Source organism: Tupaia chinensis, unplaced genomic scaffold, assembly GCF_000334495.1.
Source record: "Tupaia chinensis unplaced genomic scaffold, TupChi_1.0 Scaffold000186_1, whole genome shotgun sequence".
Taxonomy (NCBI): domain Eukaryota; kingdom Metazoa; phylum Chordata; class Mammalia; order Scandentia; family Tupaiidae; genus Tupaia; species Tupaia belangeri.
Window position 1 is genome coordinate 536,989 of NW_006159661.1, and position 23,057 is coordinate 560,045.

Sequence of the window (23,057 nt, forward strand, 5' to 3'; positions counted from 1 at the left end):
GCAGACATGTGCTTGGACCACCCCACTGGGTGGGCGTCCTGAAGGAAGGCCAATGGGCGCTCCGAAGGCGGTCCGAGCCACCTCTCCCCGAGGCCAATGAGTGCCCAGAGGGCGGGGCCTCCCCGGGCTCAACCGCCTCCGCCTCCGCTGCCTCCTCACCAGCGCTAGAACAGGGCCTGAACCGAGCCAATTTGCGTTTGTCGCCGGAGGGGGCGGGGGTCGGCGAAGGAGGGGAGGTTTGTCCCACGGAAGCGCCTCTTGAGCCGGGTGAGGCTCATTCCCTCTCTCTTTCCAGTCCTGAGCCGCGGAGATTAGGGGAGGTCGGGAGCAGCGTTCCTCGGGGGCTGCCCCGGGTCCGCTCCCGTCACATGCGCCCCTTGTGCGGCCCAGGCTCGGCGCACTGGGTGAGGCGGCTGCCAGGGCGGCCGAGGAGGTCGCGGGATCTTTTCCTCTTGAGGGGGGCGGGGAACGGGCGCCTGCCGCGCTCTCCTGCTGTGAGCTGCACTTTCACCCTGTGAGCCCAAGACGAGGGCCTCAAGTTTTTCGGGGCCAGAGCTGCTGCCTCTGTCCCGCCTGGTTCACCCCTGGGCTCCTCACCTCCCCTTGTCCACGAAATTGTACTTATTTGAGCGTTTCTAATGGCGGACCTGGAGCCAGTCGTAAACCTCGGGCACAGGGCAAGTGTTCCGGCAAACGGACGATGCCCGCCCAGCGGAGATCCGAGTCGCCCGCTACCTCCCAGGCGGTGCACGCAGATGGGGAGACGAAGGTTGGCGAGTTGAGGAATCCCCTGCTGGCCTCGAGGTGACGTTTGCTCTCCCCGAGTCGGCTTGGTGCCCTCAGCCCACTTCAGTTCCCCCCCTCCAGTTGTGTAGTTTGAAGGAACATATTTAGCTTTGCCTTGTCCTACGAGTTCCTACAGTTTCTTGTTTTCCTTCACTTGTTTTTCCACAACTATTACTTTTGGGAAGGATAGAAGAGCATTGAGGGGCTTTTAGACTTATCCTTTTGCCTCCTTCCTACTTTGATGTTAGGGGTTGGTGCTTCCTCCAGATTTGTTGTAACTAAATAATTTTTCTTCTCTTCGTTCTAGGAGCAGGAATCAACCTTCACGCCAATCTCGTGAAGCTTTGACAAACATTAAGAAGGAAAACATCTTCGTAGTGAGTCCTTTTATCTAGCTTTTCTATTTAACATAATCAGTGTCATAGTAGAGTGTTCCTCCAGAGGGATTTGCCTTTCTGTTTTCATGGTTAAGGACCCAAGCTAGGGTCATTCCTGGGGAGGCAGTAGGAGTGCATGCTGGTATTTACACTCCTGGTGCTCTGTAGAATTTGAAAATAGGATTTAAATTTAGCTCCATTTAAAATATTTTGCACTTGGGGGGACCAGCAGGTGGCATGGTGCTTAAGGTGCTGGACACTCCCACATGGCTGACCACGGTTTAAGTACCGGAACTAGTGGCTTGGTTTCTCACTTTCTCCCTCTCTCTCTGTCTCTCTCTCTCTCTCTCTCTGGTCACATTAAAATGAATAAATGAATAAATAAAATTGAATTAAAAATTCTTTGCATTTAACCTTTTCTGTAATAGATTTTTTCTTTTTTTTTTTTTTTTTTTTTAGTTTTGACTGTTGGATTAAAAAAAACTTGCTAAATCTATTGCTTTAGGTTGAAGAAGAGATTTTTTTTTTTTTTATGTGTTTGCCTTAAATTTGAGGAAGACTTTATATCCTGACAATCCTCTAGTCACCATCACTTCAGGGAATATATAATCTATTGATAGTTGTCACATTGTTCCTGAATATAAGATTTACCACTGAATCAGTAGTGATTGCCTAATCCCTCCATTATGAAGTTAAGGTTTGTTTTTTTATTTTCTTTGCTACCATAAAGTGATCTGTGTATTTATTTGGGTCCAGTACAAATGACCAGGTCTCTGTCAGCTATTCAGCTGATGTTTTTTTACACCAATCCTTGCCGCAATTGACTTTTTCATTATTGTTGTTTTTGTTTTTGTGTTGTAGCGTGTGTACACTTCTCAGAAAGACAGAGGAAGAAAGTAAGAAAGCACTCCTGGAGGGGATGACCATGCCATAATCACATCTCCTCCATTCTCCTCTCAGGATTTTGGGCAGGCACACACATTGGGTGTGTTTTGTATGCCACAGTTTCCAGGACTTGAACCACACAGTGGGCCACGTGGGATCCAGCACCCCGATTGCCATGCCACTAACTGGTCCAGGAAAAAAAAAAAAAGAAAGAATGTGCTTTCTGTTATTTTCTTTCTTTTTAAAAATAAAAGTAATTTCATTTAGGGGCTGGCAGGTGGCATGGTGGTTAAGGGAGCTGGACTCCCACATGGCTGACTGTGGTTCGAGAACTGGTGGCTTGCTTTCTCGCTTTCTCTTTCTCTCTCTCTCTCTCGCTCTATTTCTCTCTGGTCAAATAAGATAAATAAAATTAAATACAAATAATTCTAAGACTTATTCCTTCTGGAATATGCTGAGTATGCATCATCCAGGGTTGGCTGGGGAAGAGTGTGGCCCCAAGGCCCTGTTAAGAGTGCTGTCTACCTGTTTCTGTTTCACTCTGTCTCTCTCACTCATGTAGAAGATAGATGAATAAACTTTTAAAAATAATTTTTTAAAGCATATAAAATGTAGTGATTATATTAGGGCCCTGGGTTATTGGTACTTAATAGAATTAATTTGCTACAGAGCACGTGTGCTCACCAGAGAGAGAAAGTGAGCTGCCAGGCCTAGTACTCAAATCCCTGTTGGCCATATGGGAATCCAGCACCTTAACCACCATGCCACCTGCTGGCCCTTTGTTGCTATTTTCTAATGTCAAGAAAGTCTCTGGTATTTTTTCACTATAAAAGATGAGTAGCTTAAAGTGAGTATCTTATAAATTGATTACTCTTTTAAAGGACTACCAAAGTTGCATACTTAATTTCTATCACACTCTGAAGAGACAAACACTAAATCAATAATGAGAGAAGAAAAACAGGGCATCAGTTTTTTTCTCTAAAATTTAGCTTATAAGTCACATAAAGAAAATAATTTAAAATTTTACTTGTGGTGTTTCATCGTAGTAAAATGCAAAAAGTATAATATACTAGAACTTTTTCTTTTCTCTATCTCTTACAGGTTCTTTGGCATGGATAAATGTTCAGTGGAAGGATTAGAATTGACTGGACAGACTCCTGCTTTGTTAGGAAATACAACCATGACAGCTAGTCTCATAGACTTAGGATACTCATTTGGTGATACAACTAGTCCTTTAGTCAATACAACTCAAAACTCATCAGTGGACAATGATGATGATGATGATGTTGTATTTATTGAATCTATACAGCCTCCTTCAGTTTGTGCTCCAGTGATAGCTGATCAAAGAAACTTTGTGTTTGCATCATCAGAAATTGAAAAGCCACAAAGAAATTATTCTGTAATTCTTACTTCCTCAAGAGATTTGGCTTCTCAGAAGGGAAATGTAAGTGAGATAATTGTGATTGATGATGAGGAGGACATAGGAAGAAATGGAGACAAAGAAAAAAATTCTCCCGGTTTTATTGAATGGGGACTTGCTGGAACTAAAAACAGAATCAAAGATTTGGATTTCTCCACTTCCAATCTTTCAAGAAGTAAGGTAAATTCTGGAAATGGGTAATAGTGTTATTCCTACAGAATCAACTCTGAAATACATATTAATGTTACCACCTTAGAAACAGGTATAATCTCTATGAATGCTGAGCGAGATGTGAACTTAATGATTACACATATAACATCCTATAGAATACCAACTTGGGAGATGTCACTAAAGGACTTCAGCCAAGTAATTTGGTGTTAATATACAAACACACCCCATCTTTAAATTCACAGACCAAGACTGGAGTAGGACCTTTTAATCCTGGTAGGATGAATGTGGCAGGAGATGTATTTCACAATGAAGGATTTGCAACACATCCTAACCCTGGTAAGCAATAAGTGATATATTTTTTGCCTTCTTTCCTCGAGTAAATAAAATTTTAATTCCTTTTAATATTTATGTCTGTTTTATTTATATACTATGTATGAAATATTTACATTCTTTCTTTTTTTTAATTTCCCAGAGAACATATGCGCTCGTTGGAGAGAGAGTGAGAAAGCACCCCTGTGGTGGTCACGCAATCCATTCTCCTCAATTTCTCCCTCTTTTTTGGGGATTTTGAGCATGCACACACATGTGCCTGGCATGTTTTTCAAGTCTTTGGGTCTGGAACTTGAATCACAACATTGGCCAGGTGGAATACAGCTGCTTTAACTAGCCCACCACCAGCTGGCCCTCCCTCAATTTTCATATTAAGATAGAATGTTGTACTTAATAAAACTGTGCAGTCTACTTGGTCTCTGAAATTTAGGGGATATAATCTGTTTTTTACCCAATGCAATTTACTTCTAAATTATTTTAGTTGATAATACCCTTGACTACTACTACAACCCTTGTTTATTTTAATATAAAAATCATAGAATAAAAATATGGAGATGCCAGCTGGTGGTGCAGTGGTAATAGAATGTTCTGCACTATTGGACCCACATGGGGTGGGCCTCAGGTTCACATTCCAAGGCCTCTCTTTGTACACTGGGTATGTGCACACTCATGATCTGGGGATGGCTGAGCTTGGGTAGGTCACAGTGTTGAAATAAATAAATAAACTTCAAAAAAGATATATAGTTAGTGATCTGGAAGAATGAAGTAACACTACATAATAATTGAATTTAATTTGTTATTATGTTAAATTTTTAATTTTTGACTTTTTACTTTTGGGGCTACATCTCTGATTTTAGTGTTTAAATCAGCAGTTTATCAGTAGCTTAATTTAAAAGTTGGAAAACTTCCTTGTCTTTAAATCAAAGAACTGTATTTTTAAAATGTTTATGTGGATAGTCTTGTTCTGTTAAAATATAAGAAAAATTATAATAATTAGTTATTTTTTTCTTTTGACTTTCTCATGATTTATATGGAGTTTTTGGTGTTTTTGTTTTGTTTTGTCTTTTTACCATTTTAGCACTTTTAGCCTGTTGAATTTTAGGAAATGATCAAAAAGTAACTTGAACCTAAGAACGTAATTGCTGTTACTGCTTTAATGGAATACTAGTTTTTGTTTTTTAACTTTTCTTCTGATTTTGTGGTTATTGTGTGATTATTGCAGAATATTTAGGAAACAGTGGAAATAAGAAAATAAGGGCCTGCTCTGTGGCCTGGTGGTTAAGGCAGCCAGGATTCCACATTGCTGACCACATGGTTCTAGTACCTCACCTGATAGTGTGAGAAACATGCTGGACATTTGCATGCATTCTCCCCAAGTCCCAAAAGAAGGGAGAGATGGAGGAGAAGGGATTGTGGCATGACCATTCCTCATGGTGGGGTGCTTTCTCTTCTCTCTCCCTGTCTCTCTTACTCTGATGAGCACACATGTCCTCTAGCAAAAACAAAGCAAAATGAAAACATTAAGAGGCCAGCCAGGGACATGGTGATTAAGACAGTTGGATACCACCTGACTGACTATATGTTTCAAGTCTTTGACCAAGTCTCTGATCTAGTATCTTTCTGGAAAGTCCCACATCCTCCTCCCAGCAAACATACTTCCCTGTGGCAAATTTTTAAAAATAAATAAGTAATACAGAAAGAAAATAAGACTTTACACTATACCATAATGACTAGAAGTAACCACTATTGGGGACCAGCAGTTGGCATAATGGCTATGTCGCTGGACTCCTATGTGGTCAACCGCGGTTCGAGTCTGGACCCAGTGGCTTAAACTCATGCCAGGCGCATGTGTGTGTGTGCCCAAGACCCAAGAGGAGAATAGAGGAGAAGGGATTGTGGCATCGCCATCCCCCCAGTGGGTGATTTCTCACTTTCTCTCTGCCTGTCTCTCTCTTTCACGAGCATATGCACCCTATAGCAAAAACCTCTCAAAAAAAAAAAAAAGTAACCACTATTAAAACTTTGGTTTGGGGCCATCAGGTGACATAGAGATTAAGGTACTAGATCCCACATGGCCAGCTTCGTGGTTCAAAGCCTTGACCCATTTGCTGGAGAATCACACTGGGTGCATGTGTGTGCATGCCCCAAATTCGGAGGGGACAGTGGAAGAAAAGGCATTGCAGTGTGGCCATTCCCCCCGGAGGGGGGGATAATTTCTCTCTTTCTCTCACTCTTGCTGTCTTTTTGGTGAGTGCTTGCACCTGATAGCAAAACTTAAAAAACAAACAAACAGAAAAAAATCTTTGGCTTTTTTCAGTCTTTTGCTCCTATGGTTTTTCAAATTTTTAATTTAAAGCATATTATATATATAGTTTTATGTCTTATTAGTTTCCTTCTCTTTATTTTTTATTTTATTTATTTATTTATTTATTTTTTTTTTTGAGAGAATGGAGGAGAAGGATGGCAGCATGGCCATCCCCTCCCAGTACTATATTTTAGCATTATGTGGTTTTCACATTTTTACTTTGGAAACTATTGGGTTTTCAGAAAGGTCGTGATGTGTTTTTTCTATGCAAAAATGTGTCATGACTTTTCCAACAACCCAATACATTAAATACTTTTGTTTATAACTTTGTTATTATAGGACACTTGTTCTCAAACTTTTTAATCTCAATTTTCACTCTTAAAATGAATAAGGAGCCAGCTGGTAGGATGGTGGTTATGGCAGTTGGATCCCACATAGTCAATAGTACAGTTCAAGTTTCAGACAAAGCAGTTTGAAATATAAATAATTAGTAAAAAAAAAATTGTATTAAAAATATGGGACCAGCAGGTGTGGTTGGGGCAGGTGCTGGACTCTCATTGGTGACCAGGTTTGAGTCCCAGACCTGGCAGCTTGCTTTCTTGCTTTCTCTCTCTTGTCTCTCTCTGGTGAGCAAGTTAAAAATATTGGGTTGTTTCTGCCAGCAGATGGTGTAGTGGTTAAGTGGTTAAGGTGCTAGACTCTCACATGGCCAACTGCATTTTGAGTCCCTGGTGGCTTGAAATTCAGACAGAGCGTGTTTGTGCCTGCCCGGAATCTCAGGACAAGAGTGGAGAGAACAGATTGTGGTGTGGCCATTCCCTCTGGGTGGTAACTTCTCACTTTTCCCCTCATTGTTTCTTTCTGTCTCTCTCCTCTCCTGAAAGTGCATGCGCCCTATGGCAAAAACATTTAAAAAAAAAAAAATTGGGGTTGCCTGAAAAGTCATGACATTCTTCCTATGCTTTTCTATGCAAAAATACATCATGACTTTCCTGACAACCCAGTGATAATAATAATAAATAAAATTAATTAATTTTTAATAGAGGTTTTTTTAGGGCACATGTAGTCACTAGAGAGAGAGAGACAGTGAGAGGGAAAGTGAGAAATCACCCCCCAGGAGAGATGGCCACACCACAAATCTCTTCTTTTCCATTCTTCTCTGAGGATCTTGGGCACATATGCACATGTGCCAGGCCTGAGTTTCAAGCCACCAAGGTTGACCATGTGATAGTCCAGCAATATAACTGCTAATGCCATCTGCTGGTCCCTTAAATAATTCTTTTAAAAAATCAAAATAAGAGGACCAGCAGTTAGTGTAATGGCTATGTCGCTGGACTCCCATGTAGTCGACTGCGGTTTGTGTCCTGGACCCAGTGGCTTAAAACATGCCGGGTGTGTGTGCGTGCATGCCCAAGATCCCGAGGAGAATGGAGAAGAAGGGAGTGCCACATGGCCATCCCTCCTGGGGGATTTCTCGCTTTCCGTCTCTCTGTCTCTTTCTCTCTCTGTCTGGCGAGCGTACGTGCCCTATAGCAAAAACCTCTCCAAAAAAAAAAAAAATCAAAATAAAGCTGAGGCCAGCATGGCCAGCAGGATCCTACATGACCGATGGTGTGGTTTGAGTCCTGGCCCTGTCAACTTTAAAAGCATACTGGGCAAGGGACCAGCAGTTGATGTAATGGCTATGTCGCTGGGCTCTCGTGTAGTTGACTGCAGCTTAAGTCCCGGACCCAGTGGCTTAAACTCACGCCACGCGTGTGTGCGTGTGTGCCCAAGATCCCTAGAGGAGAATGGAGGAGAAGGGATTGCAGTGTGGCCAGCCCCCTGGGGGGTGATTGCTCGCTTTCTGTCTCTCTGTCTCTCTCTGTCTTCTGGTGAGCGTGCGTGCCCTATAGCAAAAACCTCTCCAAAAATTAAAAAATAAGCAGACTGGGCACATGGGCATTTATGCCCAATTCTTGACAGGAGGGAAAAATGGAGGAGAAGGGATTGTGATGTGGCCACACCCTAATGGGGAGTGCTTTCCCCTCTCCCTCTCTCTCTTGTGTGCACATGACCTCTGGCAAAAAAAAAAAAGTTTTTTTTAAATAGTAAATCCAAATCCTGAAAGGAAGGACAAATAGAAGAGAGGGCATTGTGGCATGACCATTCTCCGTGGGGAAGGTGCTTTCTTTTCCTTTCTGTCTCTGTCTTTCCAGTGAGTGCATTTCCCCCCTCCCAAAAAAAAAAAAAAAAAAAAAAAAACTTTGAAATGTAACCAAAGGCTGAAGTTTAGTAGAATTAATATTTACTATTTCCTCAAAGACCTTTTGTAAAAACAAAAATTGTAGAGCTGACCCCAGAGCACAATTATTGAGTGCTATGGATGGAAAGCTGGATCTCATGTGATGGACTATAGTTTGAATCCCAGCCCTGGTGGCTTAAAAAACATGCTAGACATCTGTGCATGCATGTGCAAAATCCTGACAAGAAGGAGAAATGGTGGATGGAAAAAGGATTGCAGATACTGCACTGGGGTTTATTCTTGCTCTCTCGCTGTCTCTCTGGTAAAAAGTCAAGGCTGGCCCTCTGTCACAGCAGTAATGCACTACTTAAGAGAAGCAGAGTCCCACCTGAAGACTATGGTTTGAATCTGCGAGCTGGTCTCTGTAGTTGGGGACGTTATAGTTGGGGATGTGAGTAAGTTCCCAAGATCCAGTAAGCTGAAAAACTGGAGGAAGGGAATCCCGATGTGACCAGACCCACTAGAGAATCCTTCTCTCTATCTCACTGTCAGAAACACATGCTGTCATGAATAAAGAACATTTTTTTTAACTTTTTTTTTTAGAGAGATTTTTGTTATAGGGTATATACCCTCACCAGAGAGACAGAGAGACAGAAGCAGGAAATCACCCCTGGGGGGGCAGCCACGCCTCAATCCCTTCTCCATTTCCTCTCAGGATTTTGGGCACCCATGCACACATGCCTGGCATTATTTTCAAGCCACCTGTTGGCCATGTAGGAATCCAGCCACCTTAACCAGCACACCACCTGCTGGCCCCTAAAGAATATTTTGAAAAATTTAGATTGACCTTGGTTCCTCTTTCGGAGATTGTTAAATCCTTGAAATTTTCCTAATATGAAAAGTATCTTTTCTGTTCATGAGCCCCTTGGCTTGTACTTGAATTTATGTTAAGGCATTAGGTGACTCAGGATGAGGGCTGGTCTTTAGAAAGACTAACAATGTGATTTAGAGAGTTGGAGCTTTGTACCATCACAAACATTGGAAGGGAAAAAGTAGAGATTGTGTTCAATCAGTGATTTGCTCAATTATGCATACATAATTAAGCCCCCATAAAACTAGATTCTAAGCAGCCTCTTAGTTGGTGACTACATCAGTGTATCAGGAGAATGATACTACCTGATTGGTTTTTGTTTGTTTGTTTTTGTTTGTTTGTTTGTTTTGCTAGAGAACACATATGCTATATGCTCGCCAGAGAGAGGGGGTGATAGGAGAAAGCATCACTTTCAACTCATGGGGGAGGGGCACACCTCAATCTCTTCTTCTCTCCCTCTTTGGATTTTGGGTGTGCATGCACACATGCCCTCCTTGTTCTCAAGCCACCAGGTCCAGAACTTGAATTGCTCAGTTGGCCATATGGGATCCAGCTGCCTTACCCACCAGACCATGAAGCTGGCCTGATACTACCTGATTTTACAGAGAACTGGTCTAGAAGATCAACATTTGGATGTTCCCAGCTATTTCTTTTTGTGTCTTTTCATTTGCCTCTTCCTGATTTTTATACTGAATAATAAAACTGTAATCATAATAAGTTTTCTTGAGTTCTTGAGTCATTCTAGTAAATTATCAAACAAACCTTAGGGAGGTTCTTGGGAATCTCCCAGGTTTGTAGCCAGCTGACCAAGTGTAAGCAGTATCAAAGTGATGGTGGTCTTGTTGGGGGCCATGCCTTTAAATCTATGAAAGCTGCTGCTAATTGTAGGTAACTATTAGGTTGTTGGGAAAGTCATGACATATTTTTCTATGTAAAAAATGCATCACGACTCTCTGACAACCCCATAGTTGGTGTCGGAGGAATATCCATATGTGGAGTTGATGCTTTATTTTTTGTAAGTGCCCAATAACAAAAACTGTCTGTCTGATGAATTTTTTCCCATTACCAACAGTTTTGCCTTTTTTTGAGAGAGAGAGAGATTTTTGCTATAGGGCATATTGTGCTTGCCAGAGAAACAGAGAAAGGAGAAATCACCCCCAAGGGGGAATAGCCACACCACAATCCTTCTCCACTCTCCTTTTGGGGTTTTGAACACACATGCACCTGGCATGAGTTTCAAGGCGCCAGGTTTGGGACTTAAACCACAGTTGGCCATGTGAGAGTCCAGCAATGTAACCATCTGCTGGTCTCTCCAGCAGTTTTGCTTTTGTACTATTAATACAAATGCTGGCATATTGAATGGGAAAATCTTGGTATTATGGAAATAGTTTGGCCATGTATATCCCCTTTTGTTTCGTGTTTCTAATTCAGTGCTGAATAGAAGTGGATAGAGTATAAAGTTTTGTCTTGGTCTTTAACTCAGGAAAACACTGGATATTTTATCATTAAGTATATTATTAGTTCATATCAAATATAGTTATCTTGCTATATTTGTGATTCATTTTGGAGCTGTTTCTCATGAAAATCTGTAAATTTGGCACACTTTTTTTTTTTAAGGTTTTTGTCATAGGGTGCATGCATTCACTAGAGATAGTGAATAAGAAATCACCCTTCAGGGTAGATGGTCACACTGCAATCCCTTCTCCATTCTCATCTCAGGATATTAGGCACACACACACACACATGTGCCTGGCATGATTTTTAAGCTATTGGGTTCAAGTTCAAGACCCGAACTATGGTTGTCCATCTGGAAATCCAGCACCTTAACTACAGTGCCACTTGTTGGCTCAAAATGTTAACATTTTTAAAGTATTTGGTTGTCAGAAAAATCATGATGCACTTTTGCATAGAAAAATACATTATGGCTTTTCTTTTTTTTTGGGGGGAGAGGTTTTTGCTATAGGGTGCGTGCGCTCTCCAGACAGACAGAGAGAGACAGAGAGACAGAAAGTGAGAAATCATCCCCCAGGGGGGGATGGTCACGCCGCAATCCCTTCTCCTCCATTCTCCTCTCGGGATCTTAGGCACGCACACACACGCGCCCGGCGTGAGTTTTAAGCCACCGGGTCCGGGACACGAACCGCGGTCGACTACATGGGAGTTCAGCGACATAGCCATTACGCTAACTGCTGGTTCCCTACTTCATTTTATTTTTTAAAGAATTATTTTATCTTGGAGACCAGCAGGTGGCTTGGTGGATAAGGGGCTGGACACGCCCACATGGCCGACCATGGTTCGAATACCAGACCTGGTGGCTTATTTTCTCACTTTCCCTCTCTCTCTCTGTATCTCTCTCTGTCAAATTAAAATAAATGAATGAATAAATAAAATTAAATAATTATTTTAAGAAATTTTATTTCATCTTTATTTACTTACTTTAATTTGATCATAGAGGAACAAGGAGGGGGGAAGAGTGAGAAAGCAAGCAGCCAGGTCCAGGACTTGAACCGTGATCAGCTACGTGGGAGTCCAGTACCCTTAATCACCACACCACCTGCCAGCCCCAAATTTATTTATTTTATTTATTTATTTTATAAGTTAGCTATAGGGCATTTGTGCTTACCAGAGAGAGAGAAAGAGACCAAGAAAATGAGGAAGCAAGCCACCAGGTCTGGGACTTGAACCACAGTTGGCCAGGTTGGGATCTAGCACCTCAGCTACCACACTACCTACCAGTCCCCAAGGAGCCTTTTATTGCAGAGAGATTTCCAGTCTCTTCTGGAGATAGAACCAGGATTTTCCTAGTATAAGGGACCCCATATCAATTGTAGATATGGGTAAATAGATGCTTTTCAATAAATAAGTGTAGTGTACACTGATACTTAACTTTTTAAAAAAAATTATGATCCACCGGTTTCTCTTCAGATCTCTTCAAATCTTTTTCCTGTGAAGAACAAAAAGAAAAAACTTTTCATAGTTAGATATTATACTATCATTCCACACAAATTGTGGGCATAGTTGAGAGCTGCCAAGGTTTTATGAAAGCAATTTTGATTACTCTTGAATTTATTTATTTATTTGAAAATTTTGAGTTTATTAATTCTCTCATGAAAAATCCACACAGTCACCACAGATAGACGTCACAGAATCTTTCCTCCTTCAACTTTTTGCCAGCACCGACATTGGCCTTTGTAGCCCTCCTGACTTTCTTCATTCTGTTCTCGCATTCCTTTTGCTGTTTTCATGACTCTTTTTCTTCTCATAGAGGCCATGTCTTGCAGGTCTATGTCTGGGTTGATTTTTCTTTGCATAGTCTAAAGACTCATAAATCATGCCAAAGCCAGTTGTCTTACCATAACCAAAATGGATTCTGAACCCAAACACAAAGATGACATCTGGTGTGGTCTTGCACGTCTTTGCTGATTTTTCCTGAATTTCTGCCTTAGGTACTGTTGCCTTTCTGAGGTGAAGGACGTCGATGACCATTTGTTCCTCTAACGTAGTTGGTTGGTCATGAATTTCCCATTACAGATAGTTACTTTGTCATTCACAATGCTGGTATATCCTCAAACAGCCAGGGAGGAAAAGAGCCCTTGAATTTATTTTTCCTTTTTTTTAAAATATTTATTTATTTTATTTAATTTATTCATTTATTTTAATTTGATCAGAGAGAGAGAGAGAAAGAGAGAGAAGTGAAAAAGCAAGCCACCAGATTCAGGACTCGAATCATGGTTGGCCATGTGGGAGTGTCAACCACCTCAACCACCACACTGCCTGCTGGTCCCAATTTATTTTTATTCTTGTCATCCCTTTATCTCATTAATTCAAGCAATACTTTATATTTCTGATATCTTCTCATTAGATGAAATAATGATGAGGATCAGCAGTTGGCATAATGTTTGCCGGACTCTGACATGTTGACTACGGTTCAAGTCCTGGACCTGGTAGCTTAAAATTTACACCAGACCCGTGTATGTGTGTGCCCAAGATCCTGAGAAGAGAATGGAGGAGGAGGGAGGGAGTGATTTCTCACTTATCCCTCTGTTGCTGTCTGTCTCTCCGGCGAGTGCACGCACCCTATACAAAAAAAAACCTCTAAAGGGACCAGCAGTTAGCATAACGGCTATGTCGCTGGACTCCTATGTAGTCAACTGTGGTTCGAGTCTCAGACCCGGTGGCTTAAACTCACAGCAAGCACGTCACAGCAGTCACGTGTGCATGTGTGCCCAAGATCCTGAGAGGAGAATGGAGAAGAAGGGACTGTGGCATGGCCTTCCCCGTGGAGGGTGATTTCTCCCTTTCTGTCTCTCTTTCTCTCTCTGTCTTTCTGGCGAGTGCATGTGCCCTCTAGCAAAAAACCTCTCCCAAAAAAAAGAAGAAGAAAAAGAAATAGCAATGATTTTTTTCTAAGAATTAGTTTATTTAACTTTATTTATTTATTTATTTTAATTTGACCAGTAGAGGACAGAGTTACAGAGAGCGGGAAAGTGAGAAAGTAAGCCACCAGGTCTGGGACTCAAACTGCAGTCAACCATGTGGGAGTCTAGCACCCTTAACCAATATGCCACCTGCCAGCCTCAATTTTTTTAAGAGAGATTTTTGTTACAGTGTGCCAGCTCTCCCCAGAGAGACAGAGAGAGGGAAAGACAGAAAGTGAGAAATCACCCCCTTCCCAGGGTGGATGGCCACGCCGCAATCCCTTCTCCATTCTCCTCTCGGGATTTTGGGCATGCACACACACACACTCAGCGTGAGTTTAAGCCACCAGATCCAGGATTTGAACCATGGTCAGCTACGTGGGAGTCCAGTGACATAGCTATTACACCAACTGCTAGTCCCATCACGAGTCTCTCTCTTGGCTCCCAGCTGTTACAGTTTCAGGTGATCAGCTTTCCTTGGTAGAGAGATATCTTTCCTCCCAGCTAAGCCTGTTGTGTTGGGAGTAGCAGCTCTAGTCAGGAACCGTATGCAAGTGGTCATCTCACCTCAGGTGTGCACACTGACTCACTGCATTGTTATTCTCACAACATTACTGAGTGGCTGTGATGTTTCAGTACATTCTTTTTATTATTTTTCTCTCTGTTTAACTTCAGTATAGCATAGTAAAAGCAGTCTGTTTTTATTCTTTTTTAAAAAAAAGAATTACTTTGTTTACGTTTATTTATTTATCTATTTTAATTTGACCAGAGGGGGTGGGGAGAGAGAGAGAGAGAGAAAGAGAAAGCCACCAGGTCCAAGATACCCAGCGTGAGTTTAAGCTGCTGGGTCCGGGACTCAAACCGCAGTCGACTACATGGGAGTCCAGCAACGTAGCCATTACACTGACTGCTGGTCCCAAGAAAATATTTTTAAAGAGCCAACCTAATAGCATAGCAGTTAAGTCATATGCATATGGAGCCAGGTTGCATATGGCTGACCACAGATCAAATCCTGCTTCAGGTGGCTTAAAAAAACATACCAGGGGGGTCAGCAAGTGGCATAATAGTTAAGGTGTTAGACTCCCACACTGCTGGCTATTTGATCGAGTCTTGGACCAGCGGCTTGAAACAGACTGGGCACATGTGCATTCGTTCCCAGAATCCTGAGAGGAGAATGGAAGAGAAGGGATTGCAGTGTGGCCATGCCCCATGGGGATAATTTCTCACATTCTCTCTCTCTCTCTGGCAAGCACATGTGCCATTTAGTAAAATTATACCACCTCTCCCAAAAAAAGAAAAGTAAAAAACATACCAGGTGCATGTATATGTGTCCTCAAAACCCTGATTCAATGGAGAAATAGTGTAAAAAGGATGGTGATGTGAATATGACTTATTGAGGGAGTTGCTTTCTCTCTTTGTCTCTATATCTTCTGATGTTCTCATGACCCCCTGGAATTAAAAATGAAAACTAATCAAGTTTACCAGGAAACACTTTTTTCTCCCAGGTTTCTGCCACAGGTCACATGTGCTCACCAGAGAGAAACAGGGACAGAAGGGGAAAATGAGGGAACCAGCAGTTAGCGTAATGGCTATGTCGCTGGACTCCCACGTAGTCGACCGTGGTTCGTGTCCCGGACCTGGTGGCTTAAAACTCATGCTGGGCGTGTGTGCGTGCGTGCCCAAGATCCCAAGAGGAGAATGGAGGAGAAGGGATTGTGGCGTGACCATCCCCCCTGGAGGGTGATTTCTCGCTTTCTGTCTCTATGTCTCTCTCTGTCTGTCTAGCGAGCGCGCGCCCGACAGTGAAAATCTCTCCAAAAAAAAAAAAAAAGAAGGGGAAAATGAGAAATCACCCCCACCTTCTCCATCACCACCACATTCCCCAGGAGGATGGCCACACCACAGTCCCTTCTCTATTCTCTTATCAGGATTTTGGCCATGGATGCATACATGCCTGGTGTGATTTTCAAGCCACCATATCAAAGGCTCAAACCACAGTCAGCCATGTGGGAGTCCAGCACCTTAACAACCATGCCACCTGCTGGCCCTACCAGGAAACTTTAAAAATAAGATGGCATTGGGGACTAGAAAATGGTGTAATGGTTATATTGCCGGACTCCCATGTAGTCAACTGCTATTCTAGTCCCAGACCCAGTGTCTTGAAACACTCACCAGGTACATGTGCTTGTGTGCCCAAAATCCCAAAAGGTAAATGGAGGAGAAGGGATTGTGGCATGGCCATCCCCCCAGGGGTGATTCCTAACTTTCTGTCTCTCTGTCTCTCCAGTGAGCATATGTACCCTATAGCAAAAGTCTCTCTTAAAAAAAAAAAAAAGATGGCATTGATTGTATTACTTGTATAGTTATTATTTGAAATCAAGCTCCTTCAGGAATAGTTGTTAAATGTTTCTCATTTACATAAATTGAAGGTTCTGTGGTACCCTCCTTCTATAAAATGCAAGAATTTCTGGAGTTAAGATATTTAAATCTAGGACTAGCAGTTAACATAATGGCTATGTCGCTCAGCTCCCATGTAGTTGACCTCAGTTCGAGTCCCAGACCCAGTGGCTTATACTCATGCTGGGCACGTGTGCATGTGTGCCCAAGATCCCAAGAGGAGAATGGAGGAGAAGGGATTGCAACATAGCCATCTCCCCGGGGGGTGATTTCTTGCTTTCTGTCTCTCTGTCTTTCTGGTTACTTATAGGAAAAACCTCTCCAAAAGAAAAAAAAAAAAGATAGTTAAATCTAGGGTCCAGCAGGTGGCATTTAGGTTAAGGCGCTGAACTCCCACATGGCTAAACACGGTTTGAGTCCCAGACCTGGTATCTTGCTTTCCCCTTCTCTCTCTGTCTCTCTTTGGTAAAATTAAAAATACTAAGTAAAATTGAAAATACTATTAATAAATAAAATTAAATAAATAATTCTGTTTTTAACAAGTTTTTACATTTTATTTTATTTATTCTTTCATTGATTTTAATTTGACCAGAGAGAGAAAGAGAGAGAGAGAAGGAAAGTGAGAAAGCAAGCCGCTAGGTTCAGGACTCGAACTGTGTTGGGCCATGTGGGAGTGTCCACCGCCTTAACCATCACTCCACCTGCTGGTCCCACTAAACAATTCTTTTTTAAAAAAATATTTAAGTCAGGACCAGCAGATGGTGTAATGGTTACATCACTGGAGTCCCACATGGCCAAATGTGGTTTGAGTCCCAGACCTGAAGGCTTGGAATTTATGCCAGGTATATGTGCATATGAGCCCAAAATCCCAAGAGGAGAATGGAGGAGAAGGGATTACAGCATGACCATCCTCCTGTGGGGTGGTTTCTTGCTTTCTCTCTGGCAAGTGCATACACCCTATAGTAAAACTCTCTCTTATATTTAAATCTAGCTCTCTTAGATTTAAATTTCATTATAAAAATGTGTGACTCTTCATGAAGTACACATAAAACTATGCATTCTATGAAAGTGTGATTATATTCATTATAATTAAACTTTGAGACATTTCATTCTCTTTTTAAAATAATTATGTATTTAATTTTATTTATTATTAATATTATTTAATTTGACCAGAGAAAGAAGGAAAATGAGAAAGCAAGCTGGCAGGTCTGGGACTTGAACTGCAGTTGGCTGTGTGGGAGTCCAATGCCTTAAACACCATGCCACCTGCTGGCTCCCATTTGATTCTTTCATTAACGTTTAGAGTAGACTGTGTTTGGTTTTGGTTTTGGTTTTCTAGATTTTTGTTATAGGGCGTGTGTACTCAGTGAAGAGAGGGAGAGAGAGAGAGAGCAAGACATCACCCCCCCAGAGGAGTTGACTATGCCACAATCCCTTTTCCTCCATTCTCCTCTTGGGACTTTTGGCTTAAGTTTTAAGCCACCAGGTCTGGGACTCAAACCATTGTCAGCTATGTGGGAGTCCAGTGCCTTAACCACTATACCAGCTGTTGGCCCTAGAGAAGACTATGTTTTAGTAAATGTACTCAGTTCATTGTACTCCTTTGTATACTAACAGTAAAAGACTCATTATAGCAAATGCATAAATTTGGAGATTTCTCTTGCATCTGTGTTGGATTTATATTGCATTATGTATACTTCTGGTCATGATCCTGATTCTAAGAAGTTCTATTCAAAAACATGTTAAATTCTCATCCCCTTGCTGAGGATAATTAGGGAAGAAAAAAACAAAATATGTAAAATACATGTTGAAAGCATCATAGAGCTACAACCACTGAAAAAATTAGGATTCTAAGACCTGAGAGAAGACTCAGAAGTAATTCAAGTTCTTAGAGCTGTTTTTCCCTTATGGGTATGTGTTCAATTTGCAGAAAAGGCAGCTGAGAAGCTAAGCAGAGATGTTGATAGACTCACAGGGCCCACAAAGAAGGGTAAACCTTTGGATTGAAATGATGTAGGTCATATAGAACCTCAGATTGTTGTTGCAGTTTTTCATGTAGAAAAAAGCAACTAGAAATAAAGTGAGGTAAGGCTATATGACAGAAAATTAAGAGACAAAAAGACAACAGTAGAAGTGACCCTCAAGTGTTAGGTTATAATAAGGTTATCAACACTGTTTTGTTGTTGTTGTTGCTGTTGTTTTTAGGTTTTGCCATAGAGAGAAATCTCTCTCTAGAAAAAAGACTTAAGTCCCTTCTCCATTCTTTCCTTGGGATTTTGGGCACACACACTCATGCCCATCATGATTTTCAAGCCACTGGGTCCAGGGCTTAGGGCCTAGGGTTCAAACCATATCAACCATGTGGGAATCAAGTGCCTTAGCCACAACATCACCTGCTGGACCCTCAACACAGATTTTTAGAGACATTACATTTTAACTGAAGAGTTGACATAGCTGAAGAAAGTATAAATGAACTGGAAGGGATATCAGAGATTATTATCTAAACTTAATTATAGAGAGCCAAAGGGTGGAAACCCGGAAAAGAATGTAAGGGACCTATGACACTTGATTAAAAGGATATGTAACCAATATTCCAGAAAGAGCAGATGATACATAGGGCAATGACTGCTAATTTTCTGAATGGAACAAAAACATATAACCTACAGATTCAAGAACCTTTATAAATTCTAATCAGTAAACCCCTAAGAAACTTAGAAGACTATGCAGAAATCATAATCAGGCCAGGCAGTGGCACAACAGTAACACAACTATACCCATATGGGAAAGGTCATGGATTCATGTTCCAGGACTTTCCTGTGCATGCTAGACATGCAGGCATGGTACCCTGATTCAAGCTGGCTGACACTAGCTATATCATGATGTAAAGACCTCATTAGTGTGTCTTCTCACACACAAAGAAAAAAAAAAGGAATAATGTTAACAAAATCATTGTTAATGATTAGAAAGAGAACTGGCTCTGTGGCACAGCAGTAGTGCACTGCATAAGAGAATCCAGATCTGGGACCAGCAGTTGGTGTAATGGCTATGTCGCTGGACTCCCATGTAGTTGACCACAGTTCGAGCCCTGATCAGAGATTATTATCTAAACTTAATTATAGAGAGCCAAAGGGTGGAAACCCGGAAAAGAATGTAAGGGACCTATGACACTTGATTAAAAGGATATGTAACCAATATTCCAGAAAGAGCAGATGATACATAGGGCAATGACTGCTAATTTTCTGAATGGAACAAAAACATATAACCTACAGATTCAAGAACCTTTATAAATTCTAATCAGTAAACCCCTAAGAAACTTAGAAGACTATGCAGAAATCATAATCAGGCCAGGCAGTGGCACAACAGTAACACAACTATACCCATATGGGAAAGGTCATGGATTCATGTTCCAGGACTTTCCTGTGCATGCTAGACATGCAGGCATGGTACCCTGATTCAAGCTGGCTGACACTAGCTATATCATGATGTAAAGACCTCATTAGTGTGTCTTCTCACACACAAAGAAAAAAAAAAGGAATAATGTTAACAAAATCATTGTTAATGATTAGAAAGAGAACTGGCTCTGTGGCACAGCAGTAGTGCACTGCATAAGAGAATCCAGATCTGGGACCAGCAGTTGGTGTAATGGCTATGTCGCTGGACTCCCATGTAGTTGACCACAGTTCGAGTCCTGGACCTGGTAGCTTAAACTCACACTGGGTACGTGTGCCTGCGTGCCCAAGATCCCGAGAGGAGAATGAAGGAGAAGGGACTGCAGTGTGGCTATACCCCCTGGGGGGTGATTCCTCACTTTATGTGTCTCTGTCTCTCTCTGTCTTTCTGGCAAGCGCACACACTCTATAGCAAAACTCTCCAAATAAAAAAAGAGAGAATCCAGATCCCACGTGGCCCACACAGTTTGAATCCTCTACCCAGTCAATTTGAAACATGCCGGGCACTTGTGAGTACCCAAGATCCAGCAGGCTGGAGAACCGGGAAAGGGGGATCACAGCATGACCTGTAGAGAATATTCATCTTGTGCTCTCTCATATATGTGGGTGCACACTATCATGAATTTTTTTAAAATGAGGGAATGGCCTTTTGGCCTGGTGGTTAGGGAATTTGGATCTCACATAGTGAACACTCAGTTCCAATCTCAGCCCCTGTGACTTGGGAAACATACCAGGTACATATTGGGGGGGGAGGTGCTCTACATCCCAACAGGATGGAAAAATGGAAGAGAACTGTGGTATGACCATGACCCAATGAAAGATGCCTTCTCCCTTTTTTGTCTGGCAAGCACCTGTGTCCTTTGGCAAATTAAAAAGAAAAAAAAATGTAAACAACCCAAATGTTCATCAGTAGTAAAATGGATTAGTAGTATTTAGTCACACAACGAAATACTCAACAGTAGTGAAAGAATAATCTCATGCTACAAATGTTGAGTTAAAAGAAACTAAATGAAAGTACTTACTGGCCCATCCTTGTTTGCCTAATAATTAGGGGAACCGTATCCCTTCTGACCAACCACACAGTTCAAATCCTGAGTCCCACAGCTTTGGAAACATGCTGAAGATGTGTGTGCATGCCCCAAATCCCAACACAGACACTGAATGGAGAAATGAAGGAGAAGGGACTGTGGTGTGATCGTATCCAGTTCAGCGGGACTTCTCTCGGTCTCTGGCAAGCACATGGGATATTTAAAAAAAAAAGGAATAGGGACAGCCAGTGGCATAATAGTTAAGGTAGTTGGATCTCACATAGCCCACTGTCCTGCTTGAGTCCTGGACCCAGTGGCCTGAAAAATATGCCAGGCATGCCCAAGGTCTCAAGAGAAAGAGATGGAAGAGAGGGGATTGTGGTCATGACCATCCTCTGTGGCAAGTGCTTTCTCACTTTCTCCATCTTTCTCTGGTGAGTGCATATACCCTCTGGCAAAAATTAACAACAGCAGCAAAACAAAAGCAAAAAAAAAAAAAAAGTAGATACTATATGATTACATTTATATGAAATTTGAAATAAGGCAAAACTGATCTTTGGTAATAGCAGAATAAAAAGGTGGTTTATGACTAGCTAATGTAAGGATTGTACCTCTTAGATATTGGAAATTGTTTATATGTTGGACCGACAGGTGGCATGGTGGTTAAAGGCACTGGATTCCCACATGGTCAACCACAGTTTGAGTCCCAGACCTGGTGGTTTGCTTTCTTACTTTCCCTTTCTTTCTCTGTCTCTGTCTGATCAATTTTAAAAAGTAATAATAACAAATGAAATTAAATAAATAATTCTTTTAAAAAATGTCTATGTGTTTATCTAGGTGGTGGTTGTACATATATACAATAAAAAAATTAATTGGCTTCTGTACTTAAAAATTATGAACTGTGTATATTATTTCTTTTTTTTCCCCCTTGGAAAATTAGTTTATTTTTATACTTCTGTAAATATTAGCTCAATGATCATGAGAAGCAGGGAGTAATCTCAATGGTGTTTATCCGGAGGATGGTCTGTGGGGTCACAATAGTCCTTTTCTTCCTGAAGTTTTTCCTTTTCTTAAATTTCATATTGACTCTTGGGAACCAGCAGTTAGCGTAATGGCTATGTCGCTGGACTCCCACGTAGTCGACTGCGGTTCGCGTCCCGGACCCGGTGGCTTAAAACACATGCCGGGCGCGTGTGCGTGCGTGCGTGCCCAAAATCCCAAGAGGAGAATGGAGGAGAAGGGATTGCAGCGTGACCATCCCCCCCGGGGGGTGATTTCTCGCTTTCTGTCTCTCTGTCTCTATCTGGTGAGCGCACGAGCGCACGCCCCTATAGCGAAAACCTCTCAAAAAGAAAAATTTCATATTGACTCTTGGCCATGATTGTCTTTTCAATAACTGTGACTTCTACTTGAACAAGATCCTTTCCAAGAAGTGGCTTGCCAAGTAGTGTGAAGTTGTCTACCCCAACCAGTAGGACTTATGTGGTGTCTGTGTCTGTCTCTTCAACTGGGTCTGGCAAAACAATTTCTGGCCAAGGCGGTGAACTCAGGGATGTTTTAGGAACATATCCTTGTGGAAATGAAGCGCTCTGTGAGTTGAACCTTCGAGAAGCAGACCAAAGGCAGGCTGCTCCCGGCCCGAAGGTCTCAGGATTTTGCTGCTACACAGGCATCAGCCGCCCAAAGGTGACTGTCAAGGCTGAGGCAGTCACAGGCACCGCCATGTCCCTGCAGCCTCCCAAACTGTGTATAGTAAGAACAGGAAAAGCTCTGAGAAATCTCACTAGCAGATCAACATTGAAGAAACACTAAATGTTCTTTAAACAAAGGAGTTCAGATGGAGGGGAAAATGAAGAATACCCGCAAGTTAAGTTATGGATCTAGTACTTACAGAACTTTTTGGCAAATTGCCTCATTTCTAGGTCTTCATTTCCCTTGTATATATTGAGTGACTTGGAATTGGAGTAAAGGTAGTCCCCTTCTGATCCTAAAATTTATTCTAGAAATGTTACGTGTGAAATTCTAGGTAAGACTTCCAGTTTAAGCTGGAGACACTAAAACCAAAAACTATTTTAGATAAAATAAAAAGTTTTAAGTTAGGAACAACTGAATGATTGTATTGCAAACAAAGGTGCTTTATGTATGCACCAAAGCTAAAATGAAAACATAAAAACTCAGAATCAGGGCTGGTCCTTTTCTGCAGTAGTTAAGCACAGTGCATTAAGAACTGCATTCCACATGACTGATAGTGATTTGAATCCCAGCCCTGATGGCTTGAAAAACATGCTAGGTGCATGTACATGAGTGCTCTAAATCCTGATGAAATGAAAAAGGAAAAGAAAGGAATTGTAGCATGACTCCCTGCCCCCAAATGTACACTCCCTTTGACAATTAAA

The 23,057-nt window shown here is 41.7% G+C and overlaps 1 protein-coding gene and 1 pseudogene across 2 annotated transcripts in view; one reads left to right on the forward strand and one right to left on the reverse strand.

The window, feature by feature from the left end:
* The first annotated feature begins 49 nt into the window (after positions 1 to 49).
* The window catches only part of ZMYM5 (zinc finger MYM-type containing 5), a 42,084-nt gene continuing 19,076 nt past the window's right edge, over positions 50 to 23,057 (forward strand). Inside the window, exons 1-4 of one of the 2 annotated variants that reach the window (XM_006146717.3) lie at positions 50 to 267; positions 1,094 to 1,163; positions 3,150 to 3,648; positions 3,882 to 3,975. In XM_006146717.3, the coding sequence (XP_006146779.1) occupies positions 3,160 to 3,648; positions 3,882 to 3,975 (583 nt within the window). In that variant the 5' untranslated portion in view covers positions 50 to 267; positions 1,094 to 1,163; positions 3,150 to 3,159. Of the gene's footprint in view, positions 268 to 287; positions 805 to 1,093; positions 1,164 to 3,149; positions 3,649 to 3,881; positions 3,976 to 23,057 lie in introns of those variants that run through there. The other variant, XM_006146718.3, reaches the window with a different exon arrangement.
* LOC114007513 (39S ribosomal protein L21, mitochondrial-like) lies at positions 21,596 to 22,385 on the reverse strand (annotated as a pseudogene).